Source organism: Lepisosteus platostomus, chromosome 28 (assembly GCF_059453375.1).
Source record: "Lepisosteus platostomus isolate fLepPlt1 chromosome 28, fLepPlt1.hap1, whole genome shotgun sequence".
In the NCBI taxonomy this organism is placed as follows: Eukaryota; Metazoa; Chordata; class Actinopteri; order Semionotiformes; family Lepisosteidae; genus Lepisosteus; species Lepisosteus platostomus.
Genome location: NC_142638.1, coordinates 5,207,025 through 5,224,987, shown reverse-complemented (window position 1 = coordinate 5,224,987; position 17,963 = coordinate 5,207,025). Strand labels below are relative to the sequence as shown.

Below are 17,963 nucleotides of genomic sequence, written 5' to 3'. Positions count from 1 at the left end.
GCTTATAATTAGAACTGCAAAAATATCTTCTCGATTAGCAACGCGTGGTAAAGCTTACAACATGACCTAAAACTGCTATATATAGAACTTGAGATAAACGTACCCGCGGAGTAGCCTTTTCCCGATAAACATGACACAGCTTAACAAATGTTAGATTTTTAGCCCCAGTTAATTGCCGTTAACTGTTTCAGGCATGCAACTAATTAGTGATAGCACAAGCACGTCTCAGCAAGCACTGCTAAGCCGGAGAACCCCCAAGCGTAGCCTTCAGCCGAAATGAAACTGCTCAGCCACCACAAACTTCAAACACGTCGGCAATCCGATTAAAAATACATCCAAACACGTCTTCTGTTCTGTTTCTCCCTTGCGCTCCGAGAGGGTCTGGGGCGTGTGCGCTGCCCGAGTTGCGTTCGCACGATCCCGACGGCGCCGGTTTGAAGGATTAAAAACTAACCTTCATGATGCTGCAAGGCGGGTGCGCTCCAACCTGGATCCGCTCGGCGGAGTGATCCCGGCTGCCGAGCCCAGTCCTGGGACTCCCGTGCTCTCTGTACCTCCCATTAGCGAATAAGACCTCGGCTCCGACCACCGGCTGGGCACTGACCACGGCCGCCGCCGCCGCCACGTCCAGGAACGCCCGGCCGCTGGACGAAGGCAGCGCGGTGTCGCTGCTCAGCCCGGTTAGTTCTGGCGCGGCAGCCCCCGGCACCGTCGCGGGATTAAGCGAAGGTCCCGATCCAGTTTCTGCAGCCTGTCCCTCCGCCATCATCCCAACATCACAAACCAGCACGGAACATCGTGCAGCCGCTACCACAGCGCGGTGTACCACGGCTCTCCCACCGGTGTTTTATTTGAGGCTTCTGGTGAAAGAAACAAAAAGAAACCATCCAAAAAAAAAACCAAACAAACAACTGCGCTCAAAAATAAGATCGACTCTAAGCCAAGGACGCAGCGTGCGGCTGTACGTGCGCAGGATGCTCCGCTCGGACCCGGCGAGTACTTCCAACCAACTCCTGCTGTCCTCTTCTGCTGAGGAAAGGAGCAGACGGTCGGTCCCTGGGATCTTTCAGGGGCGGCAAGCCCCGGTCTGAAGGGAACACCGGCGGCGATTTCCTCGCTGGCTGCAAAGCGACACGGCGGCGTGACGATCGGATCTCTCCCCGAGCGCGCTTCGCTTGGGCTGATGCGAGCCGCAGCCGGTGCCTTGCAGTGCGCGTGTGAGCGCCGGCGAGCGAGCGCAGCAGCAGCAGTTCCCCGTCTCCACGTGCTTCCCCGAGATGCGGGTATTTACAAAGCGCTCCTGTGTGTCTCTCTCTCCCCCTCCTGGTCCGCGCACGGCAACCTTTCTGGCTCGGGTTGCATCCTGTGCATTGGGGAATGGAGACAAGCGCACGTTTAAACCCCCCCTGTACGCGAGGAGCATTAAGTGAACGAGCCTGATGAGCAGGGCAATAACTGCCAACCCTTTTTATACTTTGTGGTTTTTTTTTTTAAATGCAAGATAACATTTAGCCAACAGATAGATTGAAAGTCCGCAATTTCTGGTAAAGTGGCCCCGGAATGAGCTGAGATAAATTCTATACAAGGGTCATGCAACAAAATCATTTGTGGTCTTTTTGGGTTGATGTTGGGTCTCAGTGCTAAATTCACTGTGATTCCAGGACATTTATTCCTATTTTATTTTGTTTGTGAGGCTTCTTAAGATGTACAATGATTTCAGCAAGAGTTAAAATACTATAAAAGACTATAAATTATAAGACTATAAAATACTTACATTCTCGAACAGCTGTTTTTTGAGAAGGCATATTTTCCTTCTTCTAAATAAAAACAATATTTACACTTCACCCTTTAGGTTTCCCCCAAACTTATTGTTGGTATTTTTATATGGAGTACGGTATTTAAAAATCCAGCTGCCTTACTCTTTAATGCACACAGGAAATATTAAAAGGAATACATAAATATAGGTAAATGACTGTATTTGCATATCTGCATAGGCTCAGAAATGAACTCTTCAGTTAATCTAAACCAGGAAAGAACTGTACTCCGTTAATTCTAAATAAAACTGAAAAACATGGTTTATGGAGTAAATTGCTGTTTAAAGACGTCGAATAATATGATTTTACCAAGCTAATCTAAGCACACAGGCACTCTTGGCCCGCTTGTCAGAGCGAGGGTTGTGACCTAATCTATGCATATTGTTTGAAAAATAGATAGTATCCTCTTTGTAATACATGATCACAACGTGGGCAACAGATTTTTACATAACATCGCCCACACTGTTGTTAAGCAGAAAAAAAATAAGTACTGGTAGTTCTTTCTCGACTGTTTATTAATTATTTACATGTTCTGAGCTCGGTATTGTCCCGAGGGGAATTTACATAGTGAATGCCGGCAACGCTCAAACTCGAAGCTTTTCTAATTTACCATGCTTATTTTTACATTTTTAAACTGTGGACAACAGACAGTTAAAAAAAAAGGGATAAACATCAGAAACAATCTTATAGTCAGGAAATTAATACTTTGATGTCAGTCAAAAATCAGGGTGTTCCTAGAAAGCTATCAACAGTGCCCTCTAGCGGTGACTACCTCATTTCGCCCAGGTGCTTTAAAGGTTTCTGTAGGTATGCGATATAAACACAATCAGCATTTGACGCTGGTGGGGAAAAAAGAGAAAATTAGAGGAGCACTGCTGTTCATTTTGGAACTTGTCTCCACTGCCTGAGTGGTGTTGTTAGGGTGTAATTGCTGCTGGGCGCTACCCAGGTGTGTGAAGTGATAAATTGGATCCCCTTCTATAGGAGAAGCGTTTTGGCGTCCTTGAGGACGAAAAGCGCTGCACAGGCCGAAATGAAATATTTTGAGGCCGTTATGTTTTTATACAGAAGGCAACGCCACGACGTTCATCTTCTCTCGTTTAACATTTGAAGCGGGGTAGTCAAGTGAGCGGGGAGAAAAAACCCGCTGTCGCAGTCCGGCGTCTCTTCGCGAAGACGACGGGAATGTTTTCACAGCTCGCCGCCTGTCTCACACATCAGAGGCTCTGAACTCCAGAAACGTTGAATGTGAAAACGTGGGGCACATGAAGAGCGCTCAGACGGGGTTGATAAGGCACCTTGCTCGCTGGCTCACGGCAGTTAAAGTTATGTAATGCTCTCGGTATGTGCTGTTGAAGACTCTCCCCGAGGCACTTGCAATATTCTGTTTAGCATTTATGTTAAACAACATTTCACTGCATTTCAAAGCGCAAAAAGCCGACATAAAAATCCGTAGGACTTGCCAATTCTTGCGCTTTCACGCTTTGTCCCCATGTGCGATCGTCTCTCTTGAACACCAGAACTTGTAACCGGGTGATTTTGGCAGGAGCGGTCTTGCAGACAGCCAATCTCTGTGCTGTCGCCAAACAGATCTCATCATGAAAGGTTAGCTAAGAACAGGACCGACTGCAGCAGGGGCGATCCCCCAGCCGTCCCCCAGCGGACATTCATTCCATACTTTGCATTCAGTTCTAATGGGGTTTTTTTTCCCTAACGCTGCAGGCGTATCTTTTCAAATTCTCCTCGTTTACAAATGAATGGCTGAAGTATTCGGGGTTTTAATGAAAGCAATTATTTAAACAATGTCCAGCTATTTTGTTATTTTCTGGAGAAAAGTTAAAAAGAATTTTGAGATGGGCATGCATAGTAAATACATTTGCAGATTGTGCTTACAAAGTCACCTGCCGAATCTTAGTCAGGTACTGCATGTACCTGGGGACATTTATTTTGAATTTGTAGAGTTAGAAAACATAAGCAGCAGAAATGCACAGAAATACAGTATACTTGATATTACAGTTTAGTCCTCGGGTGTGAACAACTCATTTTAAACTAATGTCACCATTAGCAACTAATGATGCTCACCACTCCACACCGGCAGAGGGTATAGGTGAGGAGCTGGTAATTAAGAGGATGAGTAATGATTAGAAGTGGAAATGATGAAGAGTCACTGGTTTTGCTAGTTCCCCTCGTGATTGTGGTTCCAACACAGGCTCATGACCCGGCTGCGTTCTCTGTGCTCTGCAGCAGGACTGAAGGAGATAAAGGCAGTAAATCTCCAACAACACCTTCAAAACACAACGGAATCTGCAAACTTGGCAGGAAGGAAGCTGCCTGTGTAAAAACACTTACACTTGACACCCAGGTCACCCGAGTTCAGAGGTGCCCTTGTAGAAAACACCCAGTGCTTTCTGTTGGTGACTTCAGCAGCAAAGTGCTTCTCGTCAACAGAACAAGTTACGTTATGAGTCAGCGTACACTGCGGTACGCTTCCAAAAATACCCAAACAGGACGTGACTGGGGTTATTATCTGACTTGCACTGGTTAATCAGCACTGTAAATCCCAGGCACTGCACACTGAAACAGGTCCAGTAAACCCAGGAGCTCAAATTCTTTTCCAAGAGAGAGACCAGACTGTTCATTAACATTGCACAAAGAGCAGCCGGTTAAAACTTGTTCAACAAACGAAACACTGATCCATCAAGAAAACTTTTAAACCACCACGGCATTTAACGCTGGATTGTGGTTGATCCAGGCCTTTTTCATCTTTGGTTATTTAACGGGTTCCAGAGGACAGCTGTAGAAGACAGAGCATTGGGTGACCAGGGCCCCACACTGTCCAGATGTGTGGGAGAAGCCCGACTGGACCAGAACCTTCAGTTCACTGTGGTGTTGACAACCGTTATGCTAGAAGACGACTCTCAAACTTGTTCTCTCCCCTTCCTGAAAACACTGCTGGCCACACTACCCATCTCTGTGGCACGGCTATCAGTTCCCCTTCAGCCTGCGTGACAACCGACTGTACGGCTCAAGACAACCGCAGACACAGGCTCCGGGCTCTGGGCTCTGGAATGAAGGAAGGAATTATAACATTGAAGAAATGGAGGACTTAAAGAATTTAAAAGCAAAAACATAACCAATTAAGCAATTGTCAATACCAATCTTATACTAGCTATCTCATGGGAAGACGACAGCAGACAGGCCACTGTGGTAAAGGGGCTTGATTTACTGGTCTACAGAGATCTGCATGGAGTACTGGCACACAGAAGCACATGATGAAAGGCTTAATACTCCACACGTAGTGCTTGTTTTTAGAAGTGTATAATGTGAGCATGCCCAGAGGGGTTGGGCAGCCAGTTGACCTTGGACCCCCAGAGGTTTTCTTTCTCCTTAAAGAGGAGTTTTTGGTTCCTCTCCTCCGTTGTCTTCTGGCTTTTTCTCTTTCTGTGTTGCAACGTCAAGTATTGTCACACAGCCTTGTTCAGTGCCTGTGGGCAACCTTGTTGTGAAAGGCCCTATACAAAAATAACCGGAATTTAACCAGATCCTCTGGGTTGTTTTTTTTTAATGAGTGACTGCATCACCTTACAAATCCAGGATAAAAGGTGACTGATCAATAAAAAAAGGCATTAGATGACACCTTCAGTGGCACAAAGTCTGATCATTATGAAAAAGGAAAGGCTTGCTCTCTCCGTGCTGCAGGGACAACAAACGCCAAGTCGAGTTCGCTGACAAGAGGAGCTCGGGCCAAGCAGGGGAGTTTGGGCCCACCGCCTGTCCAATCAGGAGATGATCCTTCCCTGGATGAACTGCACGAACTCCTTCCTGCGCAGGACGCGGTGCATTTTGAATGTGTTGGGGCAGGCCTGCGAGGACGCTAGCATGTGACTCCGCAGCTCCTGGAAAGCCCCGCCCCTCACCAGCTGCACCCTCATTGGCCCGATGCTGCCTTTGAACCTGAATGATTTATAGATGGCGGAGTCTTCCTGGAGACAGTGATCCAGCTGGGGACGAGACAGAGACAGGGCTGTTACGGGGAGAGCACGCCGCAAGATGCTGGTTTTCTCTCCCCACCCCCCCATGCATAATGCATCCTCAGAAATAATTCAGACAAGTGGCGGTTTTTAAAAGCCTCTCTCCTGTCTGCCTGCCTCTCTGTAGCCTAAAATAAGCAGTGGAGAGAACCAAGATGTGAAAGTCAGGCCTCAACCATACAGACCGCTGGACAGCTTAAGAACTCTAAACAAAGCAAAAAAGGGGAAAAAGTCTTGACTCACACTCATAAAAATCTTTGGCACACATACTGTAACACCCTTTTTCCTTGAAGTGTTTATTTCTGCATCCGGCCTGCTGAACTAAACAAAGGCTTGGAAGCCCAGATTGGAAACGTTTTAAGAGCATGCCACAGTCTTCGCAAACTGAATGCTTCAGCGGCTCACGCACAGCAGAAGGCGACAGCTTGGCTCAGGAAAGCTGGACTGACTTCTTTTTGGGGAAACTTTGCCTTAAAAAAAGGCTTTCTGAGCCTGCCAACCGCTGTTGTCTTCTGGCTGGAGGCTTCACGCCTTCGGGAAGACTCCTGCTGAAGTAGTTGGGGGCTCTTGCCGTCTGCACTTAGGAGAGCAGTCACAAGGATGGCTCTCAAAAGATCCTTTTTTATAAATATTTTCTTACCGTTAAAACAGACTTGTATTAAAAAAAAACTTAACTTTGATAAATAAAAGCAGGGAGGGGTTTGAGCTGCAAAACAAGGAGGGAGAGCACACCTCAACATGAAAGCAAATCGTTGGATAAAAACTGACTTGACCCATCAGTAACCCTTGATGAACCACAGCCACACCACAGTTAATGGAGACGCACACCAATAGCTCTTCGTAAACACCTCCGCTCGCTTGATGTTGACACTGATCAGGGTTTGCCAGAAGGGAAATATCTCTGTGACCCCTGATAAAGCGTCTCTCGGTATCTCGAAATCAAGGTTCTCCGAGTCTGCTTTTTTCGATCTCTGCTCGTGTGGCATCCTGTGACAGGAAGTGAACCAGAGTGAAACCGTCTTCTGTTTCCTCCTTTCTGGCCCATCCCATGGCAGCAGGGAGCTCGCTCTCTCCCACCATGCCAGGCTCCGACGTGCCCCACGTCTGGATGCCCAGACTGGACGATTTTCAGAGCCCCTTGCATTCACGCGGTACCCGCTCTCTGTAAAAATGCGGCGATGTCTTTCTGGGATAACCAGAGACGTGCAGGAGGCGAGTTTCAGTGAGCAGAGGAAACTAAACAAATATGCGTTCAGTGAGCTGAAAGGAAAAGAAAAAGAAATAATAAGCCCTAAGGAGCAGGGAAGCTGTTCCAACGCTTGGGGAAATGGAATTGTAGATGCGCTCGGGGGAGCTGGGAAAGAAAAGGCGCCCCAGCTCTGGCACGGCTCTCTCACTGATCACCGGATTTCGGCTCGGCTGCAGCCGCCAACGCAGGCGCCGCATTCCCACGCGGCTGTGGAAGGGTAGGAAAAAAAGACCATACCGCTGGGGTCACAGCAGAGCTTCTGAGAGAAGTAAAAACTGTGGACTGTGGGACGAAACCCATGCAAACGCAGGGAGAACATGCAAACTCCACACAGACAGCACTCCAGGAGTTGACGCCAGGAATCCAGCTCTGCAAGGCAGCCATGCCGATCACTGCCTCACCATGGCGCCCTAGAGATATTCAGTGTCTTTTTCCCACACTTTCTATTACCCCATGTTACAGCTGCACTGTCGATATGTTTTACACCCAGGGGCAGGGCTTTCAAACGGAGACCGTTGACCACCAGATCGCTTCACTTCCGATTAACCGGCTGTCAGGTTCGTCCACTTTACTTGTTCACACTCTGTGGACAGGGAAGCATCAAGGAAGAAAAAAAGACGATGGGGCTGTTTTCCTCTGAAGGGCGGCGTGTTATGGAATGTGACCGAGCCAGGACGGAGGCCGATCCCACAGACAGGATGTACTTTTAATTTCTTTCACTTTTAAATTTTTGCTCCTTTTTTGAATTGATCATGTTATTGTAGAGCACTCTGAGTTTATTGGAGAGCATTCAGAATGAAAACTGTATTACTATATAACTACCTCTTTCATTATTTTCTACCATTTACTATTACTCAGGGTACAATAACAAGGCTCATCAGGCTCCACATGGCTGTGTCTCACTCACCTTGTAGCGCTGCTCCTCAGACAGATTCCTCACCCCTCTTAGCTCCAGGAACACCTGGTAGTGGGGATCCGAGCCTCCGGAGAAATGTCCTACAACAAGGAACAGAAACACCTTCACCATAGTGCGGAATGGATCCTTACAGAACCCCCTGAAACTGCCTCCAGCTAACAGCTAACCTGACCTTTCTGGAGTCAAGACACAGTTCTGAAACATCATTTAGCATGTAACTTATTTTTTGGTTTCCGATGTACCAAACCACAGGGGTGGCCGACGACTGTGGGAAAACAGTGAAGCTCACAGGCATATCGATGCCTGGTTAAATCTGTATCCCACCCCTCCAAAAGCTGTGTGACATACAGCACTGCGACAACCTGTCTCCCAGCAGGTGGAGTCAGTTCTTCCACCACTGGAACGAACCAATGAATGAAATAAACCAATTTAAAGTGCTCATCCAGTCACAGTCACAGGGGACAAAGAGACACAGATACGCACACAATCACAGACAGTTTTCCCAGAAGCAAGTTAACCTAGTAGCATGTCTTTGGACTGCGGGAGGAAACCAGACCACCCAGAGGAAAACCATGCCAACATGGGGAGAACATGCAAACTCCACACAGACAGCACCCCAGGACGTGAACCCAGGGCCCCAGCACTGCACATGACAATGCTAACCACTGCTCTACTGTGCCACCCTACTGTTTAATCATTTTTACATGAAACATCTTTACTTACTTGTCACGATAACGCATGTAATTTTATATTGACAGGAGTATATGAACTCTTCAAATATTACAATGGCAATCCATCGGCTCTAAAGACGCTATGGAATCTGGCAACCCTATTCACATGCAAGAACACGTTTGAGACAACACTAAGAAAACAGTAAAGACATTTAAAATTGCCCTGTTGTTTCTCACAGGAGAGCACTGTGTACTCTGGCAGCTGGTGTGCATTGATTACTGCCCTTCAGAAACTACATCAATTACAGCACAGCTCTACGGGCCCTCTAAAGTACGTCAGGGATGCAGAGCAGCAGACAGAATCAGGCTGTGGAAGGCAAAAACTGCAGAATGACCTGGGCTACACACCCACGTCACAACGAGCTCCTCCACCACACCCGGACATGGACAACAGGCTGGGGCCGGCTTACCCAGAATGCCGCTCTCCGCACAGCAGTAGTCGACGAGCTCGGCTCCTGGCCAGAGACTGACCGCGCGCTGCAGGGCGCCGTAAAACAGCTCCTCGGACACCTTCTCCCCCCTCACACTCAACATCTGTCCGCGTCTGCGCAGAGGACAAACAGGCAACACACGCTGCAGTCTCCCACCAACATCTTTCCCTTCCGAATCCCCACGTTACCCCAGTAACACCCCCAGCGCCCTGACGGTGGAGATGCATGAAGCCATTGAAGAGTGATTTGTATTGGACTTTGCAAGCAGTGACTCATAGCCTTCCCACAAAGACATCCTGTTGACTTCGGAAACCTGATCTCGTTTTCATGGGAATCCAGACGACAGGGCACACTTTCAAACTGTGATTTTTCAGTTTTTATTACATGCTGCCACTCTTTTTACTCATAATAAGAATACTAAGTTTATATAGCTCCTTTAGATCTCTCACAATTCGTTACAAATAACAGAACAACAGCACACAGGATACACAGATAAATATAAAAACCCATGTACAAGGTAACGTGTTTTAAAATAATGCTGGTTCAGCAATAGCTGCCTGGGTGGCCACACCGAGTGGGTGTTTAATTGAAAGACTCCAGACTAGAGGGGTAACATACCAACAATGCCAATCAATGGCAATTCTTAATTAAAAATTAAGGAAAAAAATATGAAATTTAATTTTAATTAAGCATCTGTTCAAAAGGTTTTATTTAAATTTCCCATTTTGAAATAAAAGATGGACAATTTGACTACTTGAAGGGTAAAATAAAGAGGAATGGAGAGCAACGCACCTGTACTGGAATTCTACCACTGGACACTGATTGTGGAATCCGACCACTCTCACCACGTCCCCAAGACGATACCTGGGAGAGTGCAAAACAAAAGTGTTTCCGTTTTTTACACCCTGATTTCGGTTCGGCTGTTTAATATGGCACACAAACACACACAGCAGCAAAAAAAAAAAAAAAGATTTCAAATTTAAAATGAAAATCCGAAACATCAAATATTCAATGCTGAAAAGTAAACTGTTTCAGAAAAATAAACTGTTTCAGCAGCTGAGTCTTTTTTACTTTTACTAATTAGCAGCAGAGGTCTAATGGTCCTTTTTCAGACAAGAGATGCTGACAAAGCTCCCCACTCAGATATCAAAGTCTGATTTTGAAGCCAGCGACAAAAAAAAATCATTTTTATGTTAAGGTTCTGCGGACACCTAGCGGTCACATGTGGTAATGACAACCCCGAACGACAGGATGTAATCTCTAAAGAAAGTCAGTGGCAACTTAGGGGAGTGAAATTTAAAAAAAGGCTTTCCTTTTTATCAGAAAAGTATATTTTATTCAGTAGATAACATACATTAAATGCAAACTGAGATGTCCTTGTGAAGTCATTCTATAAGTACACTGACAGGTCTGCCTGTATCAATGCCATCTGCACACACGGCCGCAACAGGAAGTCACTAGCGGGCATTGCCATCAGCTGCCCGGTTCGTGAATTAACGAGCAATGCCCGGTGTTCAAGCTCAGAGCACGCACTCCTGCCAGAAACGAGAGACTTTTCCATGTCCTCAGATCAGGACCCCTTGCTGCAATAACCAAAAAGCTGCAGAACTCTCTTCCTAAGACCATCAGAGTCTTGCTGTACATCGGTTCTGTATTTTAATATAACTGGGTTAAGACTTTAGGACTGCCAGTATTTATTCTGTTTTTTTTCCCCATTCTTTTAACTTTACAGCTTTTAAAACAATTTGTTATTATTTTATTGGTTCTGAAATTATAGGGTTGTGTTGGTTTTCTTTTGCGTTTGTGATGTAGGACACTTCTGAAAGGCAGCACATACAGGACAGGTGACTGTGCCTACCTGTACAGCCCGGCCGCATTGGTGACGACCAGCTCATACTGCTGCCCCTCCTGCACCTGGTGCAGCAGCAGAGTGCCGGGCTGCCTCTCCTCCAGGCTCTCCTCGGGGATGAACTCACAGAACATGGACCGCGGACACAGGAGGTACTGGCGCCGCTCCCTCTCGGGCCACAGGTTTATTCCGATCAGGCCTTGAACCGGCACCGGGCGCAGGGGGGGGACAGAGACCAATTATTCCTTCAGAGCCCAAGCGAGCACCCCCGTACCCCACATCCTGCACACGGCCCTCGGAGACGAGAAGGAGAAGGGGGGCCACTGGGATTCTAGAACGCAAATGATCCGCTTTCTGAGATCTGGAGACGTCTCCACCTACGAGCTACACTAAATTGATTAAGGACACCTGTGGGTTTGCGGGAGGTGGGGTACATCCTTAGCCCCCCAGCATGCCCATCTTGCACTACAGGATACCCCAGGCTGCTACAGCCTGGAGCTGTGGGGTAATCAGACACCGCAGACTGTCTGACAACCTGCACAAGCAAGCGAAAGACCTGTGGATATCGTCAGGGCGACTCCAGCCTTAACGACCACCTGCAAAACGAACTGAATGATCAATAACAGATAGTCACTCCTTTGAGATCGTTTCTTTTTAGAATTGTGACTGAGATTTGTACTCTTTGAAAGAAACGTACACCTTGCTGCGATGAAGTTTACTTTCTAAAGAGAGGAAAGACAGCTGTGGATATCCGACAGTCAGTCACAGCTGGGCCGCTTCAGCATCGCAGCGGATGAGCAGAACTACGTTCCGTTCAGCACGAGGACAAATATGTCCGTCTCCTGGAGCACAAGATGCAGGGTTGCAGAAATAAAGTGTAGAGCTAAGCAAGCAGCAAGAAGCCCAGGGTTCGAACCTTCTGTGGCGGCATAGAAGGGAGAGTAGAAGGGCACTCCCTGGCAGTAGTGTCGTCTCAGGAGCTCGCCGTAGACGTGGTTGGAGCCCGAGTCCACGGTCAGCACCAGGTTGAGTCGGGGCCACAGCCGGCGCGCGATGCCCTGGAAGCCTGTCTCGCACTGGGCCCGCAGCTGGGCGGCCCTGGCCGGGTCGGGCCGGAGCCGCGAGTCCAGGTCGCGCCGGACCTCCTGCGGGACGGCCAGCTCGGGCCGGACCCGGCCCAGCTCCACGTCCTCGGCCAGCTCTCGCCAGCGCTCCTGCAGAGACCGGAGACCTCATCGCCACAGCTCGGGACGGATGACAACAGCCAGGCTTAATTGGCCTCAGCTGTCCTAATCAGTAATCAATCCTGACCTCAGTTCCTCACTTGACGATAATAAACACTGCACACAATCCCTCTGCAGCTGCCCCCTGGTCACTCCTCACTCTGGAAGGGGGTCCCAGCCTCCTCGTCCTCTGGCCAGGAGAAGAAAAACGTACCGAGACTAAAACACTCTCTAAACCTTTCTATAGGGCTCATTCCTAGTTGTTGGTATTGCTGGTGAACCATGGTTTTACTGGGATTTAATCCACAGTTTCTGTGGCTTCACTACACTTTTCACACCGGGCTATCACAAGCAGTGTGCCCGAGGAGCGTTCACTAGGGTATACTATAGTACGAGTATGGTATATGTCCCCAATGAGTTGGTTGGGTGTTATGCAGGTAATTAAGAGCGAGCTGTTTATCTGCTCCTGCTGTTTTGCCTTTGCTGTAATTATCAGGAAGTCTGGCGAAGAAATATCAAAGCAGAAACATACACCGATGTACTAAAACCGTATATATAATCAAAAAGAGATGAAATATCAGCAAAACCCAGGAGAGTACCAGCACTCTGGAGCGCAGGCTCTTGACATCACCCCTCTCTCGAAGGAAGCTGCATTTTGGAACCTTTTTCAGCCAGGATCTAAATCCCTCAACAGTCTCCAGACTTCAAAGCACTCACCCTCTGCATGACGTTAGCCTCTTAAAAAGAACTAAGCAATTCATCCCGTGACCGAGGGGGAGTGAGAAGCAGAGAGGGGGCCCGAGGGCCGCTGGGGCACCACTGTACCTGCAGGGCGCAGAAGGCGTAGTAGATGGTGGAGGCGAAGTTGGACTCCAGGGTGCCCAGCGAGGGGTCCTTGACAGCAAAGAGGAGGTGCAGGTAGAGAGCCTCTGGCTCGGTGGGCACCTCGAAGGCTGGCGCGGGGGTGGTGTAGAGGCTGAGAAGCTGGCGAGAGCTCCTCGGGGTGGAGGAGTTGGGGCCGATGGGGATGCCCGCTTCCGACTGGCGCCAGGTTGGGTTGTAGAAAAACTTGGCTGTCCTCTGCAGGCTCTGGGTGCCCGGATGGGCCCTCTGCATGGCATCCAGGCACACCGCCACGCCCTGCCCAAGACATCAGACACAGCAACAAGTCCCAATCCTGCACCTCTTGACTGGAGCAGAAGAAAACACCGAAAACCTGCACAAATCCCACCTAATGAGCTACACGCCCCGAATGGGCCCCCTCTCATTGCCCTGTCTGGAGCCGTTCTCAAACGTTCCTATCTCTCTGAAAACACCTCTTTCCTTGAATTCGAGGCTAAACCTGCCTTTTCCAGCAAACAGAATTCAACACCAGAAAAAAGTCTCCAACACAGTTTTGGACTGCGCGCCTGGACTTCAGATGGATTTTGTCCTACCCCTCCTGCCTGATTCTACCCCCTGGCTGTTGCCTCGGTATGCTTCGTCTTTTGCCCAGCTAGTCTGCATTTTGAATTGCGCGTCTTAAATCGTTTGTGTCTCCCCTCCCCTGTCTTGATGGTCTGCTTGGAGGTTTTCTCCTCTTTCATGCTAAAAGACAGCCGCACTCGGAGGGTGTCCGGATCTCCCTGCCTTCCCTGCAGGAGCAGCTCGAACCCACAGCAGCCCCGGGGGGCTCGGTGCCCACCTGCAGGAAGAACTCAGTGCTGGTGTCCCTGGTGCTCAGCAGCATGCGGCAGGAGCCGGAGGTCCCGGAGGTCAGGGCCAGGACGCTGGGCCTCTCCGCCGTCAGCGCCCCCACCTCCCCGCCCGCCACACGCTCCACCAGCTCCCTGTAGTCCTCGTAGCCCGTCAGCGGGTGGCGCGCGCGAAACTCTTCGCCGTCTGAAACCACAGGGATCAAATTGCTTGGGATGTTACCGGTTCTGCGCAAGCCTATTAGCGCCGCGGAGAACGACAAAAACAATTACTGGGTTTAAGCCAGATGAGATTGAATTTAAATGAGATGACGCTGGGTTTAAATGTGATATTACTTCGTAAACAATATCACCTAATATATTAGAGAGAGATCACTTTATTGGCCATATACTGTATATATATATATCTATCTCTGTGGCTAAGGATCTACGCCTGTGGCTGGAAGGCTGCCGGTTCAAATCCTATGGCCAGCAGCGGAATCCCACTCTGTTGGGCCCCTGAGCAAGGCCCTTCACCCCAGCTGCTCCAGGGGTGCTGTATAAATGGCTGACCCTGTGCTCTGACCCCAAGCTTCTCTCTCTGTGTGTCTCCTGGAGAGCAAGCGGGGGTATGTGAAAAAACAAATTCCTAATGCAAGAAATTGTATATGGCCAATCAAGTGATCTTATCTTAGATTGCCATTAACAATATGGGATTTTCTTAGGTCTCTTTTAAAAGTTAGAGAAAGTGTGTGAATCTCGCCATAAAAAAACGATGGTGATACAGATTACTTAGGCGTCAGAAAAGTTACCAGCATATATGTCGTTTTTCTAGGGCACTTTGCAAGGTCAAATAAGCAAGTATGCAAAGAGTTCCAAGTAACCGAACTGGATAAGCGAAGCGAAGACCGAGGTAGAGCTGAAAATGCTGCAAAGCCCTTGTCTGGCTGATGTCAAAACGTGCCGACGGTACCTTGAATCGAGCCGAAACCGTGCAGGCGCCCGTAGGAGGTCTCCGCGTTCTTCCGCAGGCGCCCCAGCAAGGTCTCCTCCTGGACCCGCTGCACAGCCCTGGTATCGGACTCCAGGCGCCGGCGCTGCCTCCGGCCCAGCCAGCCCAGCACCCGCACGGCCAGGTAGTGGTTGAGCAGGCTGCCCAGCGACCTCCGCTGACCCTTGGCTCTCCAGGCTATGTCTCTCCAGAGCAGCGCCATGGCCGACACCACGACCACCAGAAGAGCCGGACCCAGCCAAGCAGCCCACATGGAGAGGGGTCCCGTACTACAGCACGGTGTTTGCGTAGCTGCGAATCACGCCTTTGTGTTTATCGGCAGATCGTCAGTTCAAGCTTCGTGCCGGCCATTAGCAAAAAAGTTTGACTTCAACGGAAACAGGACAGCTGCAGGTCTTAGGAGACGAACAATGGTGTCCGACTCGCAGTCAAACGAGAAAACGAATATAAAAAGTACTTAAAACCGGGAAATAAGTACATCGACATTTCTCACTTTAGAAAACAGGATTGTGGATGAAAACTACTAGTTTTTTCGACAACGCATCTCCACGGAGCTGTCAACACTTAGAACTCCAGCCCGATAAACTGACAAGACAGGCTTATCTCTAGCAATAACAAGAACAGACAGGGGGCTGCTCGCTCTTTCGGTGTTGTGCACGACAGCAGGTCCAGCTGCAGGGACACCTCGTCAAGGTGTTCCTGTCGCCAGCTGCGACAAGCCCGGAGGACGGTGCACCGCTGCTCCTCAATCCAGCGGTTTCAGTTTTCTCTTTGCCTTCTCCTTTCCTTCCTGTTACAGCTGCCGGTGACCTTTCACCTCCCCAAACTTGCCGTGATGTCATTTCGAAACCGCCCCCGTTGAGAACCGAGAGACGCTGGCGGCTGGTTTCGAGTGCGCAGCCCGTCCTATACGGAGCTCAGCGGGACACCTGAATCTAGCCTTTTCGGGAAGTTATTAACTCTTAACAAACCATTTGAAGGCTTTCGTTTACTTAAAATGCAGACTCACTAACTTACCATGCTGTGTATTTCAGTAATTAAGATGTACAATTTCAGTTGTACTATTACACGTGCAAAACAGAATTGCGGAGTTCAGAAAAACGCAATCTGCGAAGTGTGCTATTTTGAGTCTTGTTACTTTAATTTTCGTAGAATGATACAGAATGGCACAGGGCATCGATTTTATTAAATACTGCCAAACATTGCTCATCTGTGTATACACCAATTACTCAAAATATTATTAACATTGGCAAATACGTACTGTATTATCCCCAGCTATGCAAAATATGATGCAGGACACAATGCACACTACTGTATGTAAGAGCTGATAAAAAACAATAGTGAGAAGGGATTTGAAAATGACATTTACCCTCTGAAAAGAGATGCCAAAATCTTTCTTAATGCATTCATGTCAATAATGTTCACATGCTGGGTGTTGTCCGAAGCCTGAATGACACCATTTCTCAGAGAATGTCGGATAGTTGGGACCCACAGCAGGAGTAATTACTCCATCTGCTTCACGGGGTCACTCAGCAGGAATGGCAGTGTACTCAGGAGTGCTGAGTGGTGCTGGGGAATTCAGGAAGCTAGTCCAATTCACAGAAGAAAGCGTTCAATTCTGCATGCGAGGACTGCCTTGATTGCTCCCCTTTCATTTTCTCCAAGTGAGGCAATTTAGAGTGACAGTAGTCGAAGCTTCTATTTTCAGAAGAGGACACAAATAGAAATCTAATAAATCAAAATGCTGGACACTGAAACACCCAGCAAAATGTTGCTTGACCTTTTTTCCCCGATACATTTGCATAAATAAGATCTACCTTTCCTGCAATCCCAGCTCCAGTGTCACAAACAAATAATTTGTTTTAAAATGAAATTGTCTTGTCCATGCAAAACATGATTGCCATGATTTGATCAGCCGTGCATGACAAAAATATTCCAGCATTATTTTCCTTGATGATAAAGACACTTTCCTACTTGTATCCAGACAACTCCATCAATATTAGATACAGAACGGGACAGGGCATCGATTTTGTTAAATCCTGCCAGACGTCCGCCAGCCTGACACAGGTTGCTCATCTGTATGCAACATCTGATAGAAAATAAATAAAAACTGAAAATCCCATTTTAGATCCCATACTCTTTTTCTTCTTCAAGACTTAGCAAATACTGTATCTTACGATGGAATAATAATGAAATATTCCACAATTGCCAAGTCCATTTGCTGTGCATTTCACTGTGTAACCTGCTGCATTCCTTGACCTGGACATATCAAACTAAACTGTTTATTAAACTAAACCTTAAACTGTAAGGGCTCCTACCTGTACATTCATAGCTACCGCTCTTAAATAAATAACGAACAACCCAAAAACACAGAACATGTGGAATGAATGGGTTCCTATAAATCAGTGTTAAAGGGATGCACTTGCTTTTTTCTGCAGAGTGTTATAACAGAAAAAGAACCTGGTACTGCATGTTCCAAGATATCTTTTTGACAGCAACAATTCCGTAACCTCTGGCTTTCCATGTAAACAGCAAACAGTATCCAGGCAACAGGTGCAAGCAGGTGTCCTAGCAACAAGTGGATACCTCATGCACAGACCTGGAAGTCAGAGGAATTCTGCAGGGCTCGGCAGCATGAAAGCACAACCCAGAAGATTCTGAGCTTTTAGACCCAACCTGTCCAAGAGTGTTGGAACCAGGAGCAAAAAAGTTCAGAAACTCATTTGAGAGCAGAGATTAGATTAGACGCAGAGTAGCCTGAGGTCAGGCAGAACATCTGTACTTGGTTTAAGTTAACTATGCAAAGCACATTGATTTTAACACCGGTATTTAAAAAAAATACTTTTTAATATACTAATAAAACCATTTCTAGCAAGTATTTCTACAATGAGTTATGTACTTTTTTTACTTTGTAAAATACTAAAAACATCTCTTTAGAATCTTACTAATTCATCTGCAATAAACATTTTTAACATGAAAATACACAAAAATGGTATGAAAGATTTGCTTAGAACCTTTAAAACAAAGCCTGGAA

At 47.6% G+C, this 17,963-nt stretch overlaps 2 protein-coding genes across 2 annotated transcripts in view; both read right to left on the bottom strand.

Moving 5' to 3' along the window:
- Positions 1–1,708, bottom strand: part of LOC148638646 (inactive phospholipase C-like protein 2) — an 87,444-nt gene extending 85,736 nt beyond the window's left edge. The window contains exon 1 of the mRNA XM_088622976.1: positions 455–1,708. Within this exon, the coding sequence (XP_088479102.1) occupies positions 455–769 (315 nt within the window). The 5' untranslated portion in view covers positions 770–1,708. The remainder of the gene's footprint in view (positions 1–454) is intronic.
- A 603-nt stretch (positions 1,709–2,311) lies between these two features.
- Positions 2,312–15,754, bottom strand: ghdc (GH3 domain containing). The gene is made up of 9 exons (XM_088622997.1): positions 14,891–15,754; positions 13,929–14,125; positions 13,070–13,384; positions 11,938–12,235; positions 11,031–11,220; positions 9,965–10,036; positions 9,152–9,285; positions 8,002–8,090; positions 2,312–5,815 (listed from the first exon to the last, which is right to left on the bottom strand). Exons 1-9 carry the CDS (start codon positions 15,180–15,182, stop codon positions 5,594–5,596), a joined length of 1,809 nt encoding a protein of 602 aa, XP_088479123.1. The 5' UTR covers positions 15,183–15,754; the 3' UTR covers positions 2,312–5,593.
- Between the last annotated feature and the right edge of the window lie 2,209 nt (positions 15,755–17,963).